Source organism: Triturus cristatus, chromosome 2_1 (assembly GCF_964204655.1).
Source record: "Triturus cristatus chromosome 2_1, aTriCri1.1, whole genome shotgun sequence".
Taxonomy (NCBI): domain Eukaryota; kingdom Metazoa; phylum Chordata; class Amphibia; order Caudata; family Salamandridae; genus Triturus; species Triturus cristatus.
Window position 1 is genome coordinate 547,486,159 of NC_140581.1, and position 22,302 is coordinate 547,508,460.

Sequence of the window (22,302 nt, forward strand, 5' to 3'; positions counted from 1 at the left end):
ATGCTCACTGCCGCTTGGTGTGTCTCACCGCTCAGCTGGTTGGGAGGTTTGATCAGGGTCCCCCATCATGGTAGTCCACGCCGCCCTATCCTCTTCTACCCTATCATCTCTTCTCACAAATTTCACTCCGATGGGCTCCGCCATAGCCCACTCCTTCATATCCCTGAGACAGTCAGTGTGAGATGGTGGCTGGGGGTGCACCCACAGTATAATTACTCGTCGCTTAGCCAGCACCAATCCCAGATTTATAAATTATCTGCTTAGCGCCTTTTTCTTTGGTTTGGGTAGCAGGCCTAAGAGCACCTGCTTGATCTCTCGTGGTATACTCCACCCCGCAGCCTCCCCCAGACTTGTCAAAACATTGTCCCAGTATTGCTGAAGCCTAGGGCAGTGCAAGATCATATGTAAAAAGTCCTCTCCCCAGCAGCACACCTGAGGCAAGCATCCGTTCGGTGTGGGTATATCGCATGAAGCATGCGCGGGGTCAGATACACCTGATGTATGACATTCTAATGAAGTAATTTGAATCTTGCATCTGATAGAGACTACTAGCCGCAGATTCCTTAATGTAGAATTATCCCCAGGCGTGAGACTGGATCCGGAAAATCTTTCCCACAGCACCTCTTCGCGCCGGGAGGCAGTACCACGCGACCCCGCTCTGACGTCCGCGGATGTGACGTCAGCGAGGTCACATAAGTCCCACCTCGGTGTGCTGACGTCAGTTTCCTTCTTTCCCGCGTGCAACGTGGATCCGGAGTGTGCTCCTTGGCATGTTTTCGGGCCTCTTAGCGCCTTGAGTTGAGAACAGTGTACCATGCCTTCGGGCTTCAAGACGTGCACTTCGTGTGCACGTCCGATGTAGGCGACGGACCGTCACACTATTTGCATGTGGTGCTTGGGCAAGCACCATGACTCTACGGACTGCGAGGCTTGCCAGCATCTTAAACCGAAGTCCCGGCGGGAGCGCCGGATGAAGTTGCTGTCGGCCCGCTTGTCCAGGTCGGTGTCGTCGCAGCGTCCGTCTCCTACCTCGGACGGGTCCAGGGGCCACCATTTTCGGCTGCGGCTTCGTCCTTCGTCAAGGCCCCATGGGCATCGTTCGCCCACAGGTAAGTCTTGCAGTTTGCCGCCGAGGCCTTGTCCTCCTTTGGCAGAGGGCGTCGGTCCCTCCCGGGATGTGCGCCCTCGTCCGTTGCCACCTTATCTGCCGTTTCCCGGCGTTGGGGCGTTGAGGACCCAAATGCAAGCCTACGCTACGGCTCTGCAGGCTTCCTTGAGCCCTCCTACCCCCCCCTTCCTCCACCCCCTCTTCCTGTGATGTCTGTAGATTCCTCACCGTGCGCGGGGCCTTCTGCGAACCCGCCGACTTGTTCTACTTCAGGTGTTGGAGGTATGGTGCCGTCGAGGTACGGCCATTCAGGGTTCTCCTCTTCGGCCCATGTCACACCGGCCTCGCCGCAAAGCCCCACGGGGTTCCCTGCGGTATCTCAGGAGGTCGCCGGGACACAGGGCTCGCCCTCCAGTCCCCCTCGGTCCTCTGGGCAGGCGACTGTCTACCTGGAGGCCGAGCCAACGCCTCTCAGGCGCGGGCAGCGCCACGGGTGGAGGCCGGGACTCGGGACGCTTCCCCGGGCACCTTTCGGCCCTCGGCGCAGGCGACTGCTTCGTCGGCGCTGTTCATTGGCCGCTTCGGCTCCGACCCCGCCCTCCTCTCCGAGGCGGCACGTGCTGGTGGAGGTTGACCCGGCGCAGCTGGTGGACACTTCGGCGCCGGTCGAGGACTCCTTGGTGCCTGTGGTGGACTCTCCGGCGCCGTCCCAACGACAGATCGTCGACTCTTCTCCGGAGGTCCCTTCCTCTCCGGAGGGTTATCGTCTCCTCGTCTCCTCTTCGCCGGAGACTTGACGCTGCGTCGTAGCCTTTTCTCCAGCGGATTCCAGGGCACGTTCTACGCCGTCTCCACGTTCACAGCCCCCGGATCCGCTCTTCCGTTCCCTGCAGTTGTCTGCCCCTCAGGCTTCTCCGCCCTCTCCAGAGACCCCTCAGGTCCCCTACTCGTCAGTGGGTTTCCTACCCCTCGGGGGCTGGTCTTTTCTCCCTCCAGCGGGGCACGGGGACGTGCGTCTCAGTCTGCAGCCTTCGCCCACGGAGGAGTTGATTTCCCCCCCACGTCGCCCTACGGAGGCGAGTGTGGCCTTTGTCCCGGCCATTTCCACGGCCACTGGCATTCTGCAGATGGTGAATCCGGTTGCCCCACTCCCTTCGGACCACTTGTTAGAGGTACTCCACCAGGGCTCAGGTGGAGGGGAGCCGCTTCTCCCATTTGATCCGTCACTCCATAACTCTCTTCTGGGGGTTTGGGGGCCCCCTGCCATGGGGGATCCAGTGCCTCAACTGCTCCTCCACCGTCGTTCTCCTCACGATCCACTTTCTCTTTTTTCCAACCCCTCGGCCAGGGCCCTGTCCTGCGGACTGCTTTTCCTTCTTTGCGTTCCGTGCTGCTTCCGCCATCACGGGAGGCTCGTGGCTGGACTCCTGGGGTCGTAACATTTTCGCCTCCACTAGCGCTGCTCTGCGTGCCCTCAACACTCTTTGTGTGTTGGCCAGGGCTACTGTGGGATTCCGCGGAGTCCCTTATGTCGCGTGCCTCCCAAGAGGGTGCCCGCGCGGATCAGCTGGACCATGTGCGGGATGGTCAGGAGTTAGCTACTTTTATTCTCCTTTCGGCCTTAGACGTCTCTGATTCCCTCGGCCGTGCTATGGCGAGTTCTGTGGCCCTCCGCCGCCTTGCTTGGCTGTGGGATGGTGTCTTTCCAGAGAATGTCCGGGAGCGTCTTGTGGCTTTACCCTTTGATGGGACTTTGTTATTTCACACCCACGCAGACTCAGCTATTCAGAGACTCCTTGCGGGGCTCCTTCCTCCTCCTCCATAAGTTCGGCTCTCCGATGCCTTATGGGAGGCGTTGTTTCTCCTTTTTCCTTGGGGCCTTAGGTTTAGTTGGCCCTTTGTGTGCTGTGTGCGGCTTTGAGTGCCTTCAGGGTCTTTCAGTTGGCCATTTATTCCTTGGGCTGCTGGTTCAGCCCTTCAGCTTGTGGTGTGTGTTTTTTGCTGTCTCGTGCAGCGGTATAGGTTCTCAGGTTGGGCTCTTTGTGTCTTTTTTAGCTGGTTAGTAAGCAGTCTGTGGTGTGTTCCACTTGATTTTTTGGTTCTTGGCCTCTGATGCAGGTTTCCCTAAGGTGTTTGGCAGCTTGGCAAGCCGTCTGTGGTGTTCCCTCAGGTATTTTATGTTCTTGACCTCTGCTGCGGGTTTTCCTAAGAGGTGTCTCCTTGGTTTTGTTCAGGGACGATTCATACCCTGGGTGGGGTATTTATTGGCTATTGTATAGCCATGTTTTAAGCTGGGCGGGCTTGGCTACCTTTTCAGGTTCCTCGTGTTGCCTGGCGTCCCCGTATACCGCTTGGTGCGGTCTCTATCTCCTTGATGTTTCTATCCACTTCGCCTCTGGGTCATCGGATCGACCCTTGTCATACTGATTACAGCGTCGTGTCTTGGTGTTTCCACCTTGTTCTACACAGTTCCGGCTGGGGCCTGTCTGTCTTTGTCTTGCGCTCGCCTTGTTCTAGTATTTGCCAGCTGTTGCTCCGTGTGCATGGTAGTTTTGGTCCCCCTCCGTGGGACTCTCCGTGTCAGCGTGTGCTCCTGTCCCTTGTGTGTTGGAGCTTTGCGCGTCTGTGTCTTCGTTCTCACATCTGGGCTGCTCGGTTGTGGAACCATTCTGGCTTTGTTCCCTACTTCGGGATGGACACCCATTCAGCTGTGCCCTTCGCTGTGTGTGTGTGTTCTCCTGGGGCGAGCTCTGCCTCCGTTCCATCTCTTCTCCTTGGAATTGCGGGTTGTTCTTTTCTTCCTTTGGTACTAGCTTGGTGCTGTCTGCCCCTCCGGTTTTTCTGGCGGACGCTCTTTGATTCTCGGGTCGGCTTGTGGTATCCTGGCCTTCCCTTCTCCTTGTTCTTGCTCACTTCTGCTTGGTGGGGGTTGGACCGTCCTTCCTGTACCCATGCCACATCCCCTGTTGGGGCTCTGCGTCTTCCAAGCTGGTGAGGTTCTCTTGCAGACCCTCCTCCCCGCTGGGTATGGCTAGGGTATCTATTCAACTTTAAGGAATCTGCGGATAGTAGTCTCTATCAGATGTACAAGTTACTTACCTTCGGTAACGATGTATCTGGTAGAGACGATTCTAGCCGCAGATTCCTTCACGACCCGCCCTTCCTCCCCACTCTGTGACGACCCTTCAGCTGGTCTTCTGCAATCGCCTCCCTCCGGATGGCATTTTATCTCCCATGGGTGTCCTCTTTCTCTTCATCCCTGGCGGGATGATTTGTTCGGTTTCTTTTTCCACTCCTTCTTGTGTGGTCATTGGAAGGTAGATTCAGGTGTCCTTCTGCGTCCCTTCACCCTGGTTTTTCCAGTGTGGGGCCTACTCATACTCTTCTCTCTCTTTCTCATTGCTTGGGGTTTGTTGCCTCCTCTGCAATCCTCTAGGTTGGGGTTTCTTGGCTGTGCCTCTGCCCTTAGCTTCTTACAGGCAATACGATACTCCGTGGTAGTGTTGTCTTGGGGTGCTTTGTCGTGACTCCTCTGTTCCAGACTTGTTGCCTTTCACTGTTATTGATTGTGATTTCTGCCTTTGTCGTCTGCCACGTCATTTTTGTCATGTTTTTCTACCTCCAGGAGGTTATTGCCTTCGCTTTGTAGGGTTGCTTCTCACAGTGGTGCTCTGCTCTTTCCTTTTCATGATTTTCATTAACGCAGTGGTGCTGTTCTTCACCATTCACTTCTTCCCTTTTTGTTTCACTGCTTTTTCGTACACTCTTCCCATACTCTCACAGTTTTGTTGGTGATGGCTCCGCGTTGTGGTGCGGAAAAGTTCTCAGAAGAAAACTGACGTCAGCGCGCCGGGGTGGGACTTATGTGACCTCGCTGACGTCACGTCCGCGGACGACGTCAGGGCGGGGTTGCATGGTTCAGGCGCCCCCCCCGGCGCGCAGAGGTGCTGTGGCAAAGATTTTCCGGATCCAGTCTCATGCCTGGGGATAATTCTAGTTTAAGAAATCTATGACTTGAATCGTCTCTACCAGATACATCGTTACCGAAGGTAAGTAACATTAGCATTAACCTTATGAACCCCTGCATGGACCTTACCCCATTCCACTGGCATCAGGGGGGAGGGCAACATTAAGTCCCACTTTCGCTGTAGTCCCAATGGCTCCAGCTGGACATCCTCCTGCAACGCTCGGTAGAGGTGAGAAAAAGGCGTCGCCCCTGTGCCATATATATCATTGTCACTAGTATATTAGAGTAAGGGGGCTCGGAGGGAAAGTGCGACAACAGCTCCCGGGCCACTGTTGAAATTTTGGCATATTGCAGGAACTGTCCCGTTCCCAGGTCAAACTCTGCTTGTGCGTCTGCTTGTGTTATAAATTGTCCGTCCTGATAGAGGTCTCCCAGAAGTAGACAGCCCCCCTCCCTCCAGCGCCTGATCGACATAGAGCCAGCAATTGCGGCAAAGGGACGTATTTCCCACAGGGGCATTTCTGTCACGTATGGGGCGTGTCGAACCACTCTGCGAACTGTTCTATCCCAGAGATTAGCTACATGGCGTATTACATATGGGTAGCCTTCAGGAACCGCACCTCCTAACATTAGCAGACCTGCGAGTGTATGCCCTCGATACGTCCTCTCTAAGAGGGCTTTTTCCCACTTGTCTGCAACATCAAGCCAGTGTACCGCAAACTGGAGCTGGGATGCCATATAGTAGAGCACCAATTGTGGAACCTCAAGTCCTCCCCTCTCCCAAGTCCTCTGTAATGTCCGTAGGCTCACTCGTCTACGCTTGTTGCCCCACAGTAAATGGCCCAGCAGAACTTCCAACGTGTCGAGAAAGGATCGCGGGATCATGAAAAAGGAATGCTGCAGCGTATAGAGGCAGCGCGGCAATACAATCATTTTAGTGATCGCTATGCGCCCCATTAATGAGAGCGGCAACTCCGCCCAAAAGCGAATGGAGCCTCTCAGACCCTCCACCACCCGGTTGATATTTAGTCTGTGGAAGGAGTCGGCAGAGCCCGCTAGATAGATCCCTAAGTATCTCGACCCCTGTTCTGTCCATGGGACATTATGGGGAGGTCTCGAATTCGGGGTAGCCGGCGCCAATCTACCCACCGGTATCAGTTTAGATTTTTCGGGGCTCATCCGTAATCCCGAGACGATGCCGAATGCAGCCATTTCGGCCTCGAGGAGTGGGACTGAGTGCTCCGGTTGCCTCAGATACACCAATGTACCATTCGCATAGAGCGATATCACATGGTCAGTCGTCCCCAACCGAATACCCCAGGGATCCATAACCGCTCTCAAATGCACAGCCATGGGCTCCATAGAAACGGCAAACGGGAGCGGTGACAAAGGACACCCCTGGCGGGTTCCTCGCCCTAATAGAACGGATCGTGACACCGTTTTGCCCACCCGTACTCTGGCTGTCGGGCCGAATAAAGCAATGGGCTCCAGCGCAGGTATTGTGCACCCACCCCCATCTTTCTCAGGACGTGCCATATATACGGCCACTCCACCGAGTCGAATGCTTGCGCTATATCTAATGACGCAATGGCAGCATCAACCTCCTGGAGGACGGGAGTATGCCATACATGTGCAAGCCGTCGTAAGTTATAAGTTGTGTTCCGTCCCGGTATAAACCCCGACTGGTCATGGTGAATCAGGCGTTTCATCAGTGGGAGAAGGCGCTCAGCCAGGATGCCACTCAATATTTTGACATCGATGTTTAGTAACAATATCGGCCTATAGGAGCCATGAAGGTCAGGGTCTTTCTGTTTCAGGATCATGATGACAAGTGCCTCACTCAAGGTAGGCGGAAGTACAGCTCTGTCCAATGCCTCATTGTAGACCTCTAACAGTTGGTCCACCAAGAGTGGCCCAAAGCACATGTAGAACTCGTAAATCACTTTGCCCATCTTGTTTCCGCCTCTGCATCCTCCTGGACCCAAAACGTGCGCTTTCATTTTATCTGGATTGCAACAAGCAATTCTGGGTGGATGACCAGCTCTTTGTTGGCTGCGTGGGCACCAAGAAAGGTCAGGCCGTGCACAAACGGACCATCTCTAGGTGGGTCGTTTTGTGCATTAATGCGTGCTATTCTTTGGCAAAGAAGGAGCCTCTAGGGGGGCTGCGAGCCCATTCCACCAGGGCGACAGCAGCTACTGCTGCTTTGGGACGAGGAGTCCCCTCCAATGACATCTGTCAGGCAGCTACATGGGCATCTCTGCACACGTTCACTAAACACTACTTCCTGGACAGCCAAGTCCAGAGAGACCGCTTTTTTTGTCCGTTCTGTTCTCCAGGACTTTCTGGTGTGAACTTGGTTCGCAGACCCACCTCTGGGGTTGGTACTGCTGAGGTATCTATTTTAAGTTAAGAAAGTGATTCAGTAACGATATATCTGTAAGAAACATAGGTTACTTAGAAATTCCTAACTGCCCCACCCATCCTCCTTGTTCCGCGTACTGACTTCTAGGGCTAAGGATTTCCTTTCAGGACCCTAGTTTTGTTCAACAGTGGTCAATGTCTTGCATGGCTCTGCGCCTCTGGCTTGGAAAGTCGTGTAGAGAACTTAGGTCAGTGCGAGGGCAGCGTCTAAGTAGCTGCCGCGATGTCATCCCGGCGACCACGGCGCCAACGACGAATGCGGAGCCGACCGACCCCACCTTTCGACACGCAGGGGTACTGCAGACGAAAAAAAATTCCGGATCCAGTCTGATGCCTGGGGGTAATTATAAGGTAAGGAATTTATAACTAACCTATGTTTCTTACAAATATATCGTTACCGAAGGTAAGTAACTTGTACATATAGCGCAACAACTGTAATAAGAGTAACAAGAAAATGGCTTCACAGCTGTCCCTGTTGGTCTGTTCACATTAATTTTGGCTTGAATGACCGGAATAGTCTGTAGTTGTTAACAGGAAGGTGAGACTTGCTCATCTCCCCGTATGACATGTCACTTTTTCATACTATCAAATAACTGTTTTATAGTAAATCTTGTTGAGCACTCTTGCTGCTTTGCAGCTAATTCACAGTGTTTCCAGGTAAGGGGTGAGTCACCGTTCAAGTTGCTGAACTTTATAGAGGTTTCCATCTGAATGGGAACGTGAGGCTACCTCTTTGGGTGCTAGTACAATGTGACAGGTGAATGAGTTCTGGCTGGATGATCTTAGTGGAGACTTTAGCTTGGAGAGTCTTTAAAAATGGATGTGGAATAAAGAACAAAAGGAGATTGGCAACAATGGTTAGGGGGTTTTAGCGGGAGAAGGAAAGACTGGGATGGCAGAGAGTAAATGAAAAATTTAGAAAAGATGAGTTGATGAACAGATAGAATGGAGGAAAGAAGACACTGTGTAGGACAGGGTATGGACTGAAAAGGTGGACAACAGAAACAAAGGGAGTGTAGTAGTTAAATAATAGGGCACAAGAAAAGTAAAGAAAAGGGGTCAGGAATGATGGGAAATGGGATAGCAGTAGGAAAGGGAAATAAGGCAGAGATGATGAGATGGAGGTTATGGGGTGATTATCAAAATAAGGGAAAAGGAGAGAAGACGGAGGTAGGATGCTGAGTGTGTTTGTATTTCATGGTTAAGTTTGGTGATGGTGTGGATGTTAGAATCTGCTATGACCTTTCTTGGGTTTGGCTTGTTGTCCTATTCTGTTGTGTCCTTCAAATAATGCATACCGTTGTAGGGTATATTATGGCTGGGTCTCGTGTGATAGACTGTGTAGTGGCTTTTGCACTGACGGATAGTGGCATGTCAGTGCAGCCTTTCATTTTTGATACTGTGGACAAAATGGCAAATAGTTGCTGCAGTACTTGTGATCAAAGGTTTTGGTTGAAATCTACAAACTCTAGAATTGTGCATTGGTGATAAATGAGGCACCAGTAAGCCGGTACATTTGGATAGGGAGAAGGAATGCAGTGGGCCACGTGTAACAGAAATGCTTACTCTACCTCCAACTGCAGATGGATATTGCCACCCTAAAGTGGTCCACACACATTGTAGAATTATCTGAGTGATGGTTTTCTATTTAATTCACACTTTTTTAGAAAATACATAGTGAAATTAGGTGACCCTCCTTTAGAGATGGGGATTAGAACCGTTGTCTGTTTAATTTTTTATATATGTATGATATCAGCGTTTTCATTGAGAAATATTGCAACATAAGAGTTGCTTTGAGGACCTCATTTTAGAGATATCAGCAGTCTGGTGTCTCACTTTCCACCTTGTTTCTGCATTGCTGCACTCCTAGGCGGTGCGATAAAGCATCACAAAAAAGTCTGCTTCCTGAGAGACATACGTGTTAAGAAATATCACCACAAGATTCCTTTTTGGATGCCGTTGGTGATGTAAATGTTTTCACATTTGCCCCCAAACTGCTGGAAGATTTAGAGAGAGACTGTATCAAAGGTACGCTGGCAAGTCATTTTCATGATCCCCAGGCCTGATTAACACTGAGATGAGATTCACAAAGTCATTTAGGGATAAAAGCTGTTGACGAGGTCCTGATAATTAACATGTATCACTTTACATTGTGAAAGTTGAGAATAACTGAGAATATGTTGGAACTCAGTGTCATTAGTAGATAGGTAGTGGTTATTGTTATGCTGTTGCACATTTTTCCATTAACATAATTTTATCCTTTGAACAGGACACTGAGGTATATATATGGATGTTTACAGAAATCAGTTCAACAAAAGTGGCCCTCAAATACTACAATGAGAACAAGAGTTGTAAGGTATGTCTGTGGTCTTTGAGTACATTAACAGTTCTAATGAATTTTTTTACAATGCATTTCTTATCTTTTCCAATGTCCCAAAATGCTACACCATATCATGAAAACGTCTCAAGCTGGACGCAGGTAATGTTAGAATGTCTCTGCTCCAGAGCTTTATATGTGTCTCTAACAAATGTGACTGTCAATGGGCTTTTTTGTGCACTACAGACTGCAAGATCTGGAGCTTGCCCTGTTCCTTTTATTTGGGGATCAGATCTGATAGAGACGTCTAGCCTCAGATTCCTTACCTTTGAGTTTCCCAGGCATCAGACGGGATCCGGAAGATTTTTCTTCGAGCATTACCCCTGTGTGCCAGTAGTTGGTGTAGGTAGGCTCTGTGTGACGATGGTGGCGTCCACACCGTGCTGACATCTGCATCACCTATATAGGCGCTACCTTGGCGTGCTGATGTCAGTTCTTTTCTTTCTGCGCCAGTCAAGCGCTGATCTGTGAAGAGCTATCCTTTGACAGGATTTTTTAACTTTTTGTTGACTCTTTGGTGCATAGGAAGATCATGTCTAAGAATACTTAATGTTCATGCAAGGGGTATGAGCGGTAACATGTAAATACAATAATTACCGAGTCAAGGTATCAAAAAAAAATGAGTCCACATTGTTTGTAGTCTTGTTGTGTCTTTTATTGCGCAAATGCTGTTATGACTAACTCGCATAGACGGGATACCCAAAGTGGCTTACTCAGATCTCTCTGCTTGGGATGTTGTTCACCACATCCTTTAATCAGATGATGGGTTATGACCATGATGCATATGTCAAGCCCAGTCTATGAGACTGTTAGCACTGGGCTGTCTGTGCTCACTAACGTTTGATCTGAGAGTGGGATGACTGGTCACTACTCCCTTATGACACGTCTCCATATTGCCTTTCTGTACAATGCCTTCCATAAGTGCTATAATGTGATCTGTAACATTTCTATATTGCCTTTCTGTGATGTTATTTATTATTCTTTAAATGGGCCATAATTGTGATTCTCCAGTCCAGTTGTACTGGACTGAAATGCAATGCAATGTTGACTAGCTCTACCTTTAGTGTTAAACTTGCATGCACTCTGTCAAACCCGTTATTTGACTAAGTTTATAATACTGTTGTCCTTTTGTTACAATCTTAACACTATTGCTGACAGTCGAATATAACGCTAACAATAATCGAAATTATACTGCTGTCAGATTGATGTGTTTCTGCTAATGCGTTTTAATCACTTTTCCTGTCCTGTCGCCGTCTAAATTCCATTCACAGCTTCACTTTTATACACCACGGGTTCACGTTAGCCCTGTACAGCTCTCTTGGATACCACTGCAGCTTCGCAACTTTCTTAACGACCAATGTCACCGTACTATAGATTTTGACGGTCTGCCAAGCCTTACGTTGGCTTTTATCTCCGATTACGTAATGAAACGGTACAACTGATGAACCACTTCACCTTTCTATACTCATTTGTCATAGTGATCATAACTGTTTTTCATAGCGATCAATTGACCTCCTTTTAATCATCATAACGGTCTGCCAAGCCACACGTTCCCCCGCTTTTTTCTTTCTATTTCTTTTTTCCACTTTCGAATTATAGTCCAATCACGGATGGACCGTTTTACCCCATTACACATTTATCGTTGATCCTTGCATTCGGGTCACCACCAATATGGCCACCTACGTTAGCGGACTAGCTGCGCCTCATTATGATCCGCAACCCGGAAGTAGTCTACGAGCTGCATACCGGAAAGAATACACGGGTTGGATATGTAAATGATCCTCACCACGGGCAATGGACTCTACCTCGCCAGACTGGTTACTGACGCCACCCAACACGGATCGCGGACTCATCGTTTATTCTAGTAAGTCAAGACAGGAGAGGGACTTAACTGGAGGGTGTAGATTTGATTTTGGGAGCTTTACTGGTTTTATAAATGTTTTTAAATAGGTAATTCTCTGCTATCACCTAGCGCCCTCCAGGTGCCGTCATTCTGGACAGATACACTTTACTGTCCAATGGCGTACACTGGTTTTTGCCTCTGTAGATTCCCGTAACTCACTAGCCAGCTTGTCTTGGGCACTCTATTTCTCTGGTTGCGGCACTCTTCTCATGAGTGAGTAGCCAGAATGCGATCTTAAGTTAAGGAATTTTGGGAGGGTCCTCCTCTTTCACACCGCTTCATTTTGGGCTTTTGATATTTCCGTTAGCCCACCGCTACGAGCTTAATTAACAAGCGAGTGTAACACCTGGCAACCGAGGGTTTCTCTTACGGCATTCGAGTGGATGTCGGCACCTTTACGGGTTTACTCTGGCCTGGGTTGTGGTAAATGCGCTTTGGATTATGGCTTAAATAGTTTGCTAGCAACTGGGTTGCATACGCCGTGTTCCGTATTCTGTTAACCATTTTTACTCCTTTCTGATACTTACCCTGACTGGCCCAGTTCACATGTGCCCCATGCTAGTTTACCTGTCTAGCATCCCATGAGGTTTGCTAAACCAACCGCGCTATTTTGCTGGATAGTGACTTTCTTCTGACCAGTGCTTTTAGCCTGAATTTGCAGGTTATCCCATTCTAGCGCTCGTAGACCAACGCCAATAAGTAGTGGGATTGATATGCGAGACCCTCCCATTACACCTCTCCTGTAGTAGCTGCACTATTACTCACAATAGGCCCACCTTCTCTCCTTACCCATAGATATCCCCTGCCTCTGACACGGACCATTCCAGCCAGAGACAGAGCACCCTGGTCGCTGACCCCCATCAGACCTTTGGTTACCCTTTACTCAAGGTTGGTTCAACTCGTTATTTTCATCACTAAGCATACGCTACGCTTCCACTTTAAACGTCCGCTCCCATAACACTTATTCTCCTTTACTCAGGGAACTTCTTCTCTTAATTGCTACGCTCCTACACGGGCTAGAAAGTTTTGCGGATCTCTATCTCTGACCCTGGCAAAAGTACAGCACCATTAATCGGTAAGCGTACTCGGACGCATCTTGGGCACCCTACCGTCACAATGGATCTAGGGGTGATTTTGTCAGGAATTTTTTGACAGGTTTTGTCAGATTCCGTTTTAATCCACCCTATCTCACTTTCACCAAGGCCGACTGGTGTGGCGCACGTCTTTCTTTGGGTATATTGAATGGCTCTTGACTACACTACCTCAACCAATTCACATGTCTCAATGCCCCTACACCCCTTTATAGGTTCACACACTTTTGCTGGCACGCAGTCTTAGTCTCACCGTTTACTCTCACTTCCAATCTCTTCCCTCATCGAGACACCTTTCGTCCTCATTTCTTCGTTCCCTATGCTCTCCTTTCACGAGCATCTTGGGACTAAATGTCACCTTTTACATTATATATAGGTATGCATTCACGGTTCAACCCTAATCATGTGTATATTGTATAATATTACCGCCCTGAAGAAGCCCATGTTTGGGCGAAACGCGTTGGCTGTCAATTTATGAAAAAAACTGCACTTGCGCAATAAAAGACACAACAAGACTACAAACAACAACGTGGACTCATTTTTTTTTTTTATACCTTGACTCTGTAATTATTGTATTTACATGTTGCCTCTCATACCCCTTGCATGAACGTTTACTTAATGGTCATGTGGCAGCTGACCATTTGAGGTGGGCAATATCCCAGAAGGGGAGTGACAAGCCTAGGCAGTGCTATCCTCTAGAACAACCAGCTGCCTCTTCCACAGGGGTGTGGAATTTTCAAAATAATCTACTTGTCCATGGGACAAAATGCCACTGAGATCTACATGTCCTGTAAAATCCACTTGTCCCACCTACTCCCGTCCACACATCAAACATAAGTAGAATTCATTGCTCTTTATTTTGAGGTTGACAGGCTAAGAGGGGCCCAGTTGTAGCCCTCACTCCCTCTTCCAGCTGACAGAGCGAGGGGGTGGGGGAAGGTTCAGCACACCACTGAGTTACAGATAAGAAGGTGAGGAAAAAACAGCTTCAACCTTTTGAAATGGAAATAGAGCCATTGCGCTGCCTGTTCTCGCCTGGGTCAAGTTTCGCCTTTTCTGTTGCTGTGTGCAGATATTGTGGAAATACCCGTGGGCGGTGAGGCTTGCAGAAATGTCCCTAATGCAGACCCCCTGTGCGGTTCTCTCACCTTGGGGCACAATAAAGGAGGGAAAGAATGTCTTGCTTTTAAAGGGGTATCCATGCTCTGAGCAGATGGCCTGTGCCCACAGCCACTTGCACGGTTAGGTTGTGCGAACGCACTTAAAAAATGCAGGACATTCATTTTCTTCACCCGATGGATCAATGTGAATTTTAATATGGCCTGAATACGCTTGCATAAGACTTTGAGTGCTAATAAAAGAGTGGCATTTTTTGCGGTTTTATAGAGCGCGAATTCGATCTGAAGGTATTGGAGCGCTTTACATGAGCGCCAGTTACATTTACACAAGGACTGTCACATTCATTTATTTTTCTTAAGTAGCACTATTAAATTGGCGCCACTGCACTGTAAATCAAATGTGTTATGCAGAGGGGACATTTGGTTGTAGAGTCCGAAAATGCGCCTTCTAATCCAAGCTCACGTCCCCGCTTTACCAACGTGGTATAATCTGGACAACCTCTTTACCTATTAATTATCCAGTGTCCTTTTACAGTTAAAGTTAGCATCTAAGCAATCCTGGCAGCTCAAGAAAGAAACTGCAGCGCTGCGGCAGCTTAAATGAAATGCGTACAACGGACTTAATTATACACACTAAAATACTAGGCACCGGCCAATTGAGCATTTTCTCTCACAAATGGGAAAGATATCGCCCATTTGTGAGGGAAATTGCCCAGTATGGCAATTCTGTGTCACACATCTGGTGTGAAAGGGGGTCCCCGAGGGTTCTAATCAGCTCTCTGCATAGCAATGGAAACGTGCGCAGTTGGCATGACTTACAGCACGGCTACAATAGCAACGGTTGGTCACATCTGTTGGTACTTCAGGTGTGGAATTAACTGAATTCTGGGGCTCCCGGAGCTAGGGCACTGACGCCGAACAGCATGGGCAACAAAGACACTCTTTCCTGACATGTTATCAACAGCACAAAACGGGAGGGGGGGAAGGGAAGTTGAAATGTAAGGCCGAAAGTGCTGCTAACAGCTATATATTAATATTCAAAACCCTACAAACTGAGGCAGCGTAGTGCTGGGAGGATTTGGTAAAAGGTCACAAGCCATAGTAAACACGCAGTGACTGGGCCCCAATAATAGGAACTCAGTGGGTTTATGGTCAAGCCAGGCTTGAAACCCGCTAATCTTTGAAGTGCAGGCGCGCAACACCCATTGGACTCACAGGGCTTCAGCCCCCACACGTCGCGTGTGGCAGCCCGGGATGAGACAGCTTCCCGGGCAGTCACACAGCCGCACCCGAGCAATTCACAGGTCTTTAAAAGACGACCATTTCCATGTTAATGAGGCCTATTGCTGTTGTTTCACCCCTTTTACGAGCCCCTGCAGCTCCATTCTGCCTATTGCTCACCCCTTCTAAGAGCCCCTGCAGCTCCACTCTGCCTATTGCTTAAAGTTTCAGCCCCCCCCCGAAATTTTTTCTTAGCCCCCCCCCCCCCCGAAATTTGGCTCTAGTTGCGCCTCTGTTGAAGTGCAATATCCACCAGGTGGAAGAGGGGGTTGGGGGGACAGGGGGTAGGGCTGCAGCCTCAAAGCACACAGATGGAACTTTCCTACCTGAACCGATAAGACAGGAGCAGCAGCGTGAAGAGCTGAAGGCTGGAAAGGCCGATCCGACTTCCCACCTTACCGTGGTTGATGCAAATGCCGCGTAAACCGGATCCTTTGGCGGGCTTCTCTGGAAGTGGAAACCAGTGATGTTTACAGTGGTCTCTGCTAGCGCTTCGGCCACAGCCCCTCCAAAACCCCACAGTCTGCTCTCGCTCACTCAACCCCGAAGCAATGAGGATCGGAAGCCGGTGGCAGCAGTGATCTCCGGGTGCCCATGGGACAGGAGGACTAGGTAGAGGCGGCGGCAGGGTCCTGCAACATAACGGGGGCCTCGTGTAAACAAGTGGGGGCAGAATGTCAATTTATTTGCGGATCCCCCGGTACTGCGGCACTGCTTTACTGTGCCCTCTGCTTCAGCGCCCCCACGTTTTATGCTCCGTCTCACGCTCCAATAGCAGGGATGAGAGCCCGCGCTTTCTGGAACCACAAGGTTACACACGGTCTCTCACAGCAGGCACACCGGTTCTATGGAGCGATCTGCAAGCTGAGCAAAATATAACCCTTTTGAACACTCTACAAGTGCTATGGCGGGCATTATGCTAGTGCGCCTTATTTTACCTCGCGGCGGCCACAAACTCCTACTTGCAGAGACTGAGTGACGTTTCACTCCCTCAGCCAATCACTGTCTAGAGCCCAGTTATGGGCTGCCAGCCAATCCGAAGCCTCCAAAGGCTCCCGGCACGCTTCTCTGATTGGCTGTGAGCCCCATAGTGCTCACAGCCGGTTTCATTTACGTGATTTAATGTCTACTTGTCCGTCGGACGAAATAGACATTAAATCTTCTTGCCCACCGATAAAAACAACTTGGTTCGGGCGTCGGGCGATATGATTCCCCCACCCCTGCTTCCAATAGTAGCTAAGAATACTTAATGTTTAAAACCATAAAGCACCTGTCACTGCTCCATGTCAGTGACGGACCCACATTTGGGTTGCCTATGGTGTTTTTAGTGCGACCATGACTTGAAGTCGTGCTCCAACTGCCGGGCCATGGCTCCGAAGGCTTTGAGGGAGAGGTCGCTAAAACTACTTGCAGCCCGGCAGGCAACACTGCATCGTTCGACTCCTTGGTGGTCATTGTCCCGGTCGAGAGGAAGGTCCCGGCACCGCTTCAGGAATCCCAAGTCCTTGAAGTCCCGCTCAAAAACGTCTGGACATTCAGGTAAGAGGCATAAAAAAACTAAGTCGAAGCAGGCTTTGACTTCTCCCTGCCTGTCGGCCAGCGCAATGTAATATCTTCGGCGTTCAAGACCTCGTTTTTCAGAACTTGCGACTGGGTCAGCTCCGCGCCTCCCCTGTTTTCCGGGAGCCAGAGCAACCACTTCTTAAATAAAATGATTTTATGAGGCTATGCGTCTCATTTTTGAGCAGCCTGACCCCTCCGGCTTACCTTTGAGCCCCGTGGGGTCTGAGGGGATCCCTTGGGTTCCATGCCGTCAGCTCTAACTTCGGGCTAGGCGCCGAGGACCCCCATTGATCCAGGAATGGATCCGGACCGATGCCGGTCATTCCATTGCGACCTTTTACGTCACTGACGTCCCGGCAGCATCAGCCCCATTCTGATTCCCGATGATTCGGAGCCGGTGCTCCCTCGACCGATTCCGAAGCAGACAGGAGCTCTGGGTACTAGGTAATTTCCTGGGCCTTATTTTGAAGGGCTAGGAGTATGAGAAGATTGGGAGGGTCGCTTGACCCTTTACAAGACCAGCCTTAGGAGGAAATGGACTGGTATGAGGAATTGGGCGAGGCCAGTGGAATGCAAACTTCTCCAGATACTGATATGCTTTCTCCCCCACCATGGCTAATGAGGAGAGAGTGTCTTATGCTATGGTGATGAGGTTCTTGACCTTCAGCTTCCTTCAGTGGGGGTCAAAAGTAACATCTTGAAGGAGGATTTTGTCGCTTGTATGCCCACAAATGCTTCTGTTTTATAATTATTTTCCTTCTCATTTATAAAACACCACGCGCAGTTTCAGAACTGCAACTACTGCATGTTAATACGATGTAGGAAAGAGACGCTCCTTCTCCTAATATCAGAAAGGTGGGTGGGTGAGCGCTGTTTGCCGCAAAGTGCTTTTGTGTGTGGGGGGGGGGGGGGTAAAAAAAGACAGTGTTTCATTTTTGATAGTAGAGGCGGTTGTCTGTCCTTGGCCACAGACATCTTCCACTGTAGATAAAAAGCAGTCACAGAAGGAGATAAATGCCCTTTAAAGCATCAGCTGTCTCAGTCTCCTCTCATGCCTTCTGCATGTGGGATTCTTAATATTACTGTAACCTTCTATCAGGCACCTGTTTTTGGTTGGCGTGTACAGACATGCCGGAAATCCACTGCAGAGCAGCATTATTACATCTCCTCTCACTAAAGACCAAGGGATCAAGTGCCCGACTGTCAAAGGGCAACTCTAGATTAAGAAGTACCTCTTTTATCTCTAGAGTGGGGCCTTTCTCCAGCGCCTGCATTGTAAGTATTGATGCAGAACGGCCAACAGCTCCTGCTTATTAAAATCCCAAACTAGGGACTGTATATGGCCTTCAGTAGTGACGGCACACACATAGGGACAGTACCCTCCTTTTAGCTTTGATGCCAGATTAAGGGACCACGCCTATATTTAATTCTGATATTAAGGGAAGTACACACGGTCCCAGAACTGATCACACACAAAGTTGTAGTGCTTGCTTTTCAGTATCAATGAGACATTAAATGACATCCCTTACTTTCAGTACTGAGCGCATGAGGTTGTAGATGAACTTTAGAGTTGATAACATACAAGTATCATCCCTAAGTGTATTCCATCACTAAAGACTCATTAAGTCCAGCACTTACTTTACTGTGCTGAGGAATTAATTAACTTCAGTATTTATGGTATCCCCATTTCACTTTAATGCAGTTATATAATTTGTGCCTCTGCTACTATGATTTCTCAGTAATGTTTCAGACACTCCTCAAAATCAGATGAGCACCACTGCTGAGGTTTGTGCTTTATTATGACCCCTTATCGCTAGGTGTGTCCTTTTGCTAATCTTTACGGCACGACTGCGTAGTTCCTATGAGCTTACTTTTGTGTGATTCCATCGGTCAGTTCTGGCTTAACTGCAGATTGCATTCTGGGAATTGCAGTTCACATTTTAGGCATCCGAATCCTGGCCTGAAAGTGCTGATTGTTAAAACGTCATGACAGGCCGCCACATAATTCCACACCACACAATTCAATGCCACACAATTCCACAACTAACTAATCCAATTCAACCCATATAATTCCACTACACACCACATACATACACTCCATAACACATAGATAAAAGACATTGCCATTTACAATGCCAACAGCTCTAACACTAACAGATGCAAGACCGATTGCATTTCCGATGCTTGTTCTTTCTTGTGTGTTACCTCGTGGTTTGGTTATAGCTCGCGCATTTGCAATTAACACGAGGACCACAATAATTGCTTGGGAAAAAAGATTTGCAACGCAATTGCTCAAGCATTGCTGAAAGTTTGAGCTATTGGTGTTGCAGGGGTCATCTCTAAGATACCTTCTGAGTGCTTTTTGTAATAAGCCCAGAAACTGGCATCAGTGTGGGTTTATCATGCTGAGAATTTTAATATCAAACTTCTTAGCATTCAGTAAAGCCATAATGGGGCTGTGGAGTTCGTGATGACAAGCTTTCAGCCCATGTACTCAATATTGCTTTGCTGCACTTACAATGTCTAAGAATGGACTCTGACACTGTAGGGACATATTGCAAATGCAGTTATGCCCTCACCTGTGGTATAGTGCACCCTGCCTTAGAGCTGTGAAGCCTTCGAGAGGGATGACTTACCTATGCCACATGCAGTGTTTGTAGGCATCGCACACAAGGATGTGTGCCATGTCGGCTCTTACGTTTTGTCTGCACCAGAACACATAGTTTGCAATGGCAGTGTATATGTGTTAGGTGAGGGGTCTCTGAGGATGGCACAATACATGCTGCATCCCTTAGAGACCCTCTCTGACTACAAGGCCGTTGGTACGAGTGGTACCTTTTACATGGGACTTCCATGTAGGGCAGAGGCGTGCCAATTGTGGAAACAAGGGTACAGTTTTGGGAACGAACACAGGCACTGGAAACCTGATTAGTAGGGACCCAGTGCACATTCAGTCAAAGTGCATTAGATATCAGGCAAAAAGTGGGGGTAACCATGCAGAAAGGGGCACTTTACTACAGCGCAGCATCAGGGAAATCTCTCTAACATGGTCCTGATCTCAGAGGTAATTCACGAATCATGATTGGGTCAGAGGCAGACCCCTCTCACTTCCCCAACCAGATCTCACAGTAGTGACAGATGCATCACTCATGGGATGGGGCGGCCATCTGAGAGAGGTGAAAATCAGGACTCTGGTCTCCGGCGGAATCCGGACTCCACATCACCCTGTTGGAGCTCTGAGTGATCAGTGTGGCGTTGAAAGCCTTTCTACCCTTGTAGGAAGGTAGGATCTGCTTTCATGGTTACACCCACTTTTCGCTTGGTGTCAGTGTGTTTTTGACCTAGTCTGCTGGGATTCTGCAAATCAGGAACCCAGCAACTTTGATTTCTCCTCTAAAATTGACATGGTAAGTACTTTGTTACCTCCAGAATTGGCTACTGGTGTGCCCTTGTAAGTCCCTACTATATGGTAGTAAGCTACACAGTGCATAGGTACACCTGGGGTCTCCCATGAGCTGCAGCAAGTATTGTGCCACTCATGGGAGTCCACTTAAACTGTGACTACAGACCCGCCATTGCAGACTGTGTGAGTTGGTGCTTGCACCTCTCATGACAGATATAAGTTTCCTTATATCGGAGGTCACTACACTTTAAACCTACAAGTCACACCTATGGCAGACCCTTCAGTTCTGAGGGCAGGGTGCTTGGTTGTAAGTGTGAGGGTGCCCCTGCATGAGCAGGACATCCCTACAAACCCAGTAGTCGATTCTCCAGGCTTTGTAAGTGTAGTCAAACATTTTTAGACATATATTGGACATCACTCATTACAAGATGTCTTACTATAAAGTGGCTGCACTGAACCTGGACATATTTGGTATCAAACGTGTTGGAATCTTACCCCAACACCGATTCCATTGTTGAAAGTATGATCCCATGTATTGGGAGGCTCATTTGGGGACCCCCCCCCCCTTGTACTCCCGGTAACAGCCTTTCAGGGTCTGCAAGCAAGCTAGTGCTGCTGCCGATCACAGACCTGATTCTGCCCTCCTCCTGCTGCTGATCCAGGGTTGGGCAGGAGAAGGTAGGACAAATAGTTTCCTGTCACAGGTAGGTGTGACCACTTCCCACAGGACTTAATATATTGAACTGGGTGGGGGCACTTGCCAGTGCCACCAGACTGCTTTGAAGGGCACATTTGTTGCACTTCTTGCATACTCCTCTTTCAGCCAGTTCAGGGAGCCCTTGGCTCCCACTCTGGTCCGAAACTGGACAAAGGACATGGGAGTATCCTCCCCTTTGTCTAGCACCTACTCTGGGAGGGACCCCTGAGTTGTCCCAACCCTTTCCTTAGGGTACCTAACGGCTAACTTGTGGGTGGGTCCTTAGGTTGGTCATGGACAAGACTCAACCCAGAAACTGCTTTAGTCTTCAATAGTCTTGACACTTGGACACTGATGAACCTCAACTGGAACCGAGACTGACCAAGGAAGATTCCTGCTGCTCCTGGTGTCACTGTTCTTCAAGTCTTCTTTGTAGTTTGTGATCTTGCTTCATCCAGGTTCTTCGGCAGACCTATGGATGTCAAGGACACCTAATGAAATCTCCCATGGAGTGAAGGAGTCACTCGCTGCATCTGCAGGCACGGCAACAAAGCTGGACTTTCTGCTGCTCCTGTTGTCCTACGGACTTCCCGAGGCTCATCAACACAGTTGGTGGTTCTTCAACTCCCTCGAAGACTGACCTGCCCTCTCTGCAACTTTGAGGCAAGTATCCGTCATTGGAACCGCTGGGACCAACCCCTGTGCACCTCGACTTGCCTGCTGCCAAGACTTGTTGGCTTTTCACTCCAGAGATCTGTGGGCTACAAGAAGCTCCAGCCTCCAGCACCGCTTCTTTCCAAGATCAGCTTCCTCACTGCATCCTCTGCACCGTGGGCCTTCATCTTTGGTGAGCTGCTAGAGGTCCTCTTGCGACTCCTGTGCCTTCGGCCTGTGGGTCCTCTTGAGGGTCTTCTCTTGCTTCAGTAGGCTCCCCTGCTTGCTCAGGGCCTGCTCTGACTCTCCTGCTGTTGGGGAGTCCCTTGAACCTTGCTGGTTCCAACGTTGCTCCTTTTTGATCTTCTACGCTAGTTGCGGCTACCAAGCCTTGTTAGTGCTCCCGCCGGACACTGACCACCTATTCATTGACATCCGACTTGGGACAGTTTGTGCACGGCTCTTGGTCTTTCTCAGCATCGCCTGGTCCCCACAGCTTCTGCGACAACGACACCATCAACTCTTCAGAACCTCCCGACATTAGTCGGCATTGTGTCTCCTTGCCTCCTGGTCACCTCCAAGTGGCATAGACTCTCTCCCATCCACTGGTGGGGTGGCTCTCCAACCTTCTGTCTTGTAAAGGGTTTCTTCGGGGTCCTCTGGGAGGGATCTTTCTTCTTCAAAACTGCAACTTCTCCATTGACTTCCATTAGGCA

The 22,302-nt window shown here is 49.3% G+C and overlaps 1 protein-coding gene across 2 annotated transcripts in view; it reads left to right on the top strand.

Annotated features, from left to right (window-relative positions):
* Nucleotides 1-22,302, top strand: part of RASA1 (RAS p21 protein activator 1) — a 1,052,852-nt gene that overhangs the window by 647,417 nt on the left and 383,133 nt on the right. For both annotated transcript variants that reach the window (XM_085632428.1, XM_085632429.1), the window contains exon 20: nucleotides 9,769-9,855. In XM_085632428.1, the coding sequence (XP_085488554.1) occupies nucleotides 9,769-9,855 (87 nt within the window). The remainder of the gene's footprint in view (nucleotides 1-9,768; nucleotides 9,856-22,302) is intronic.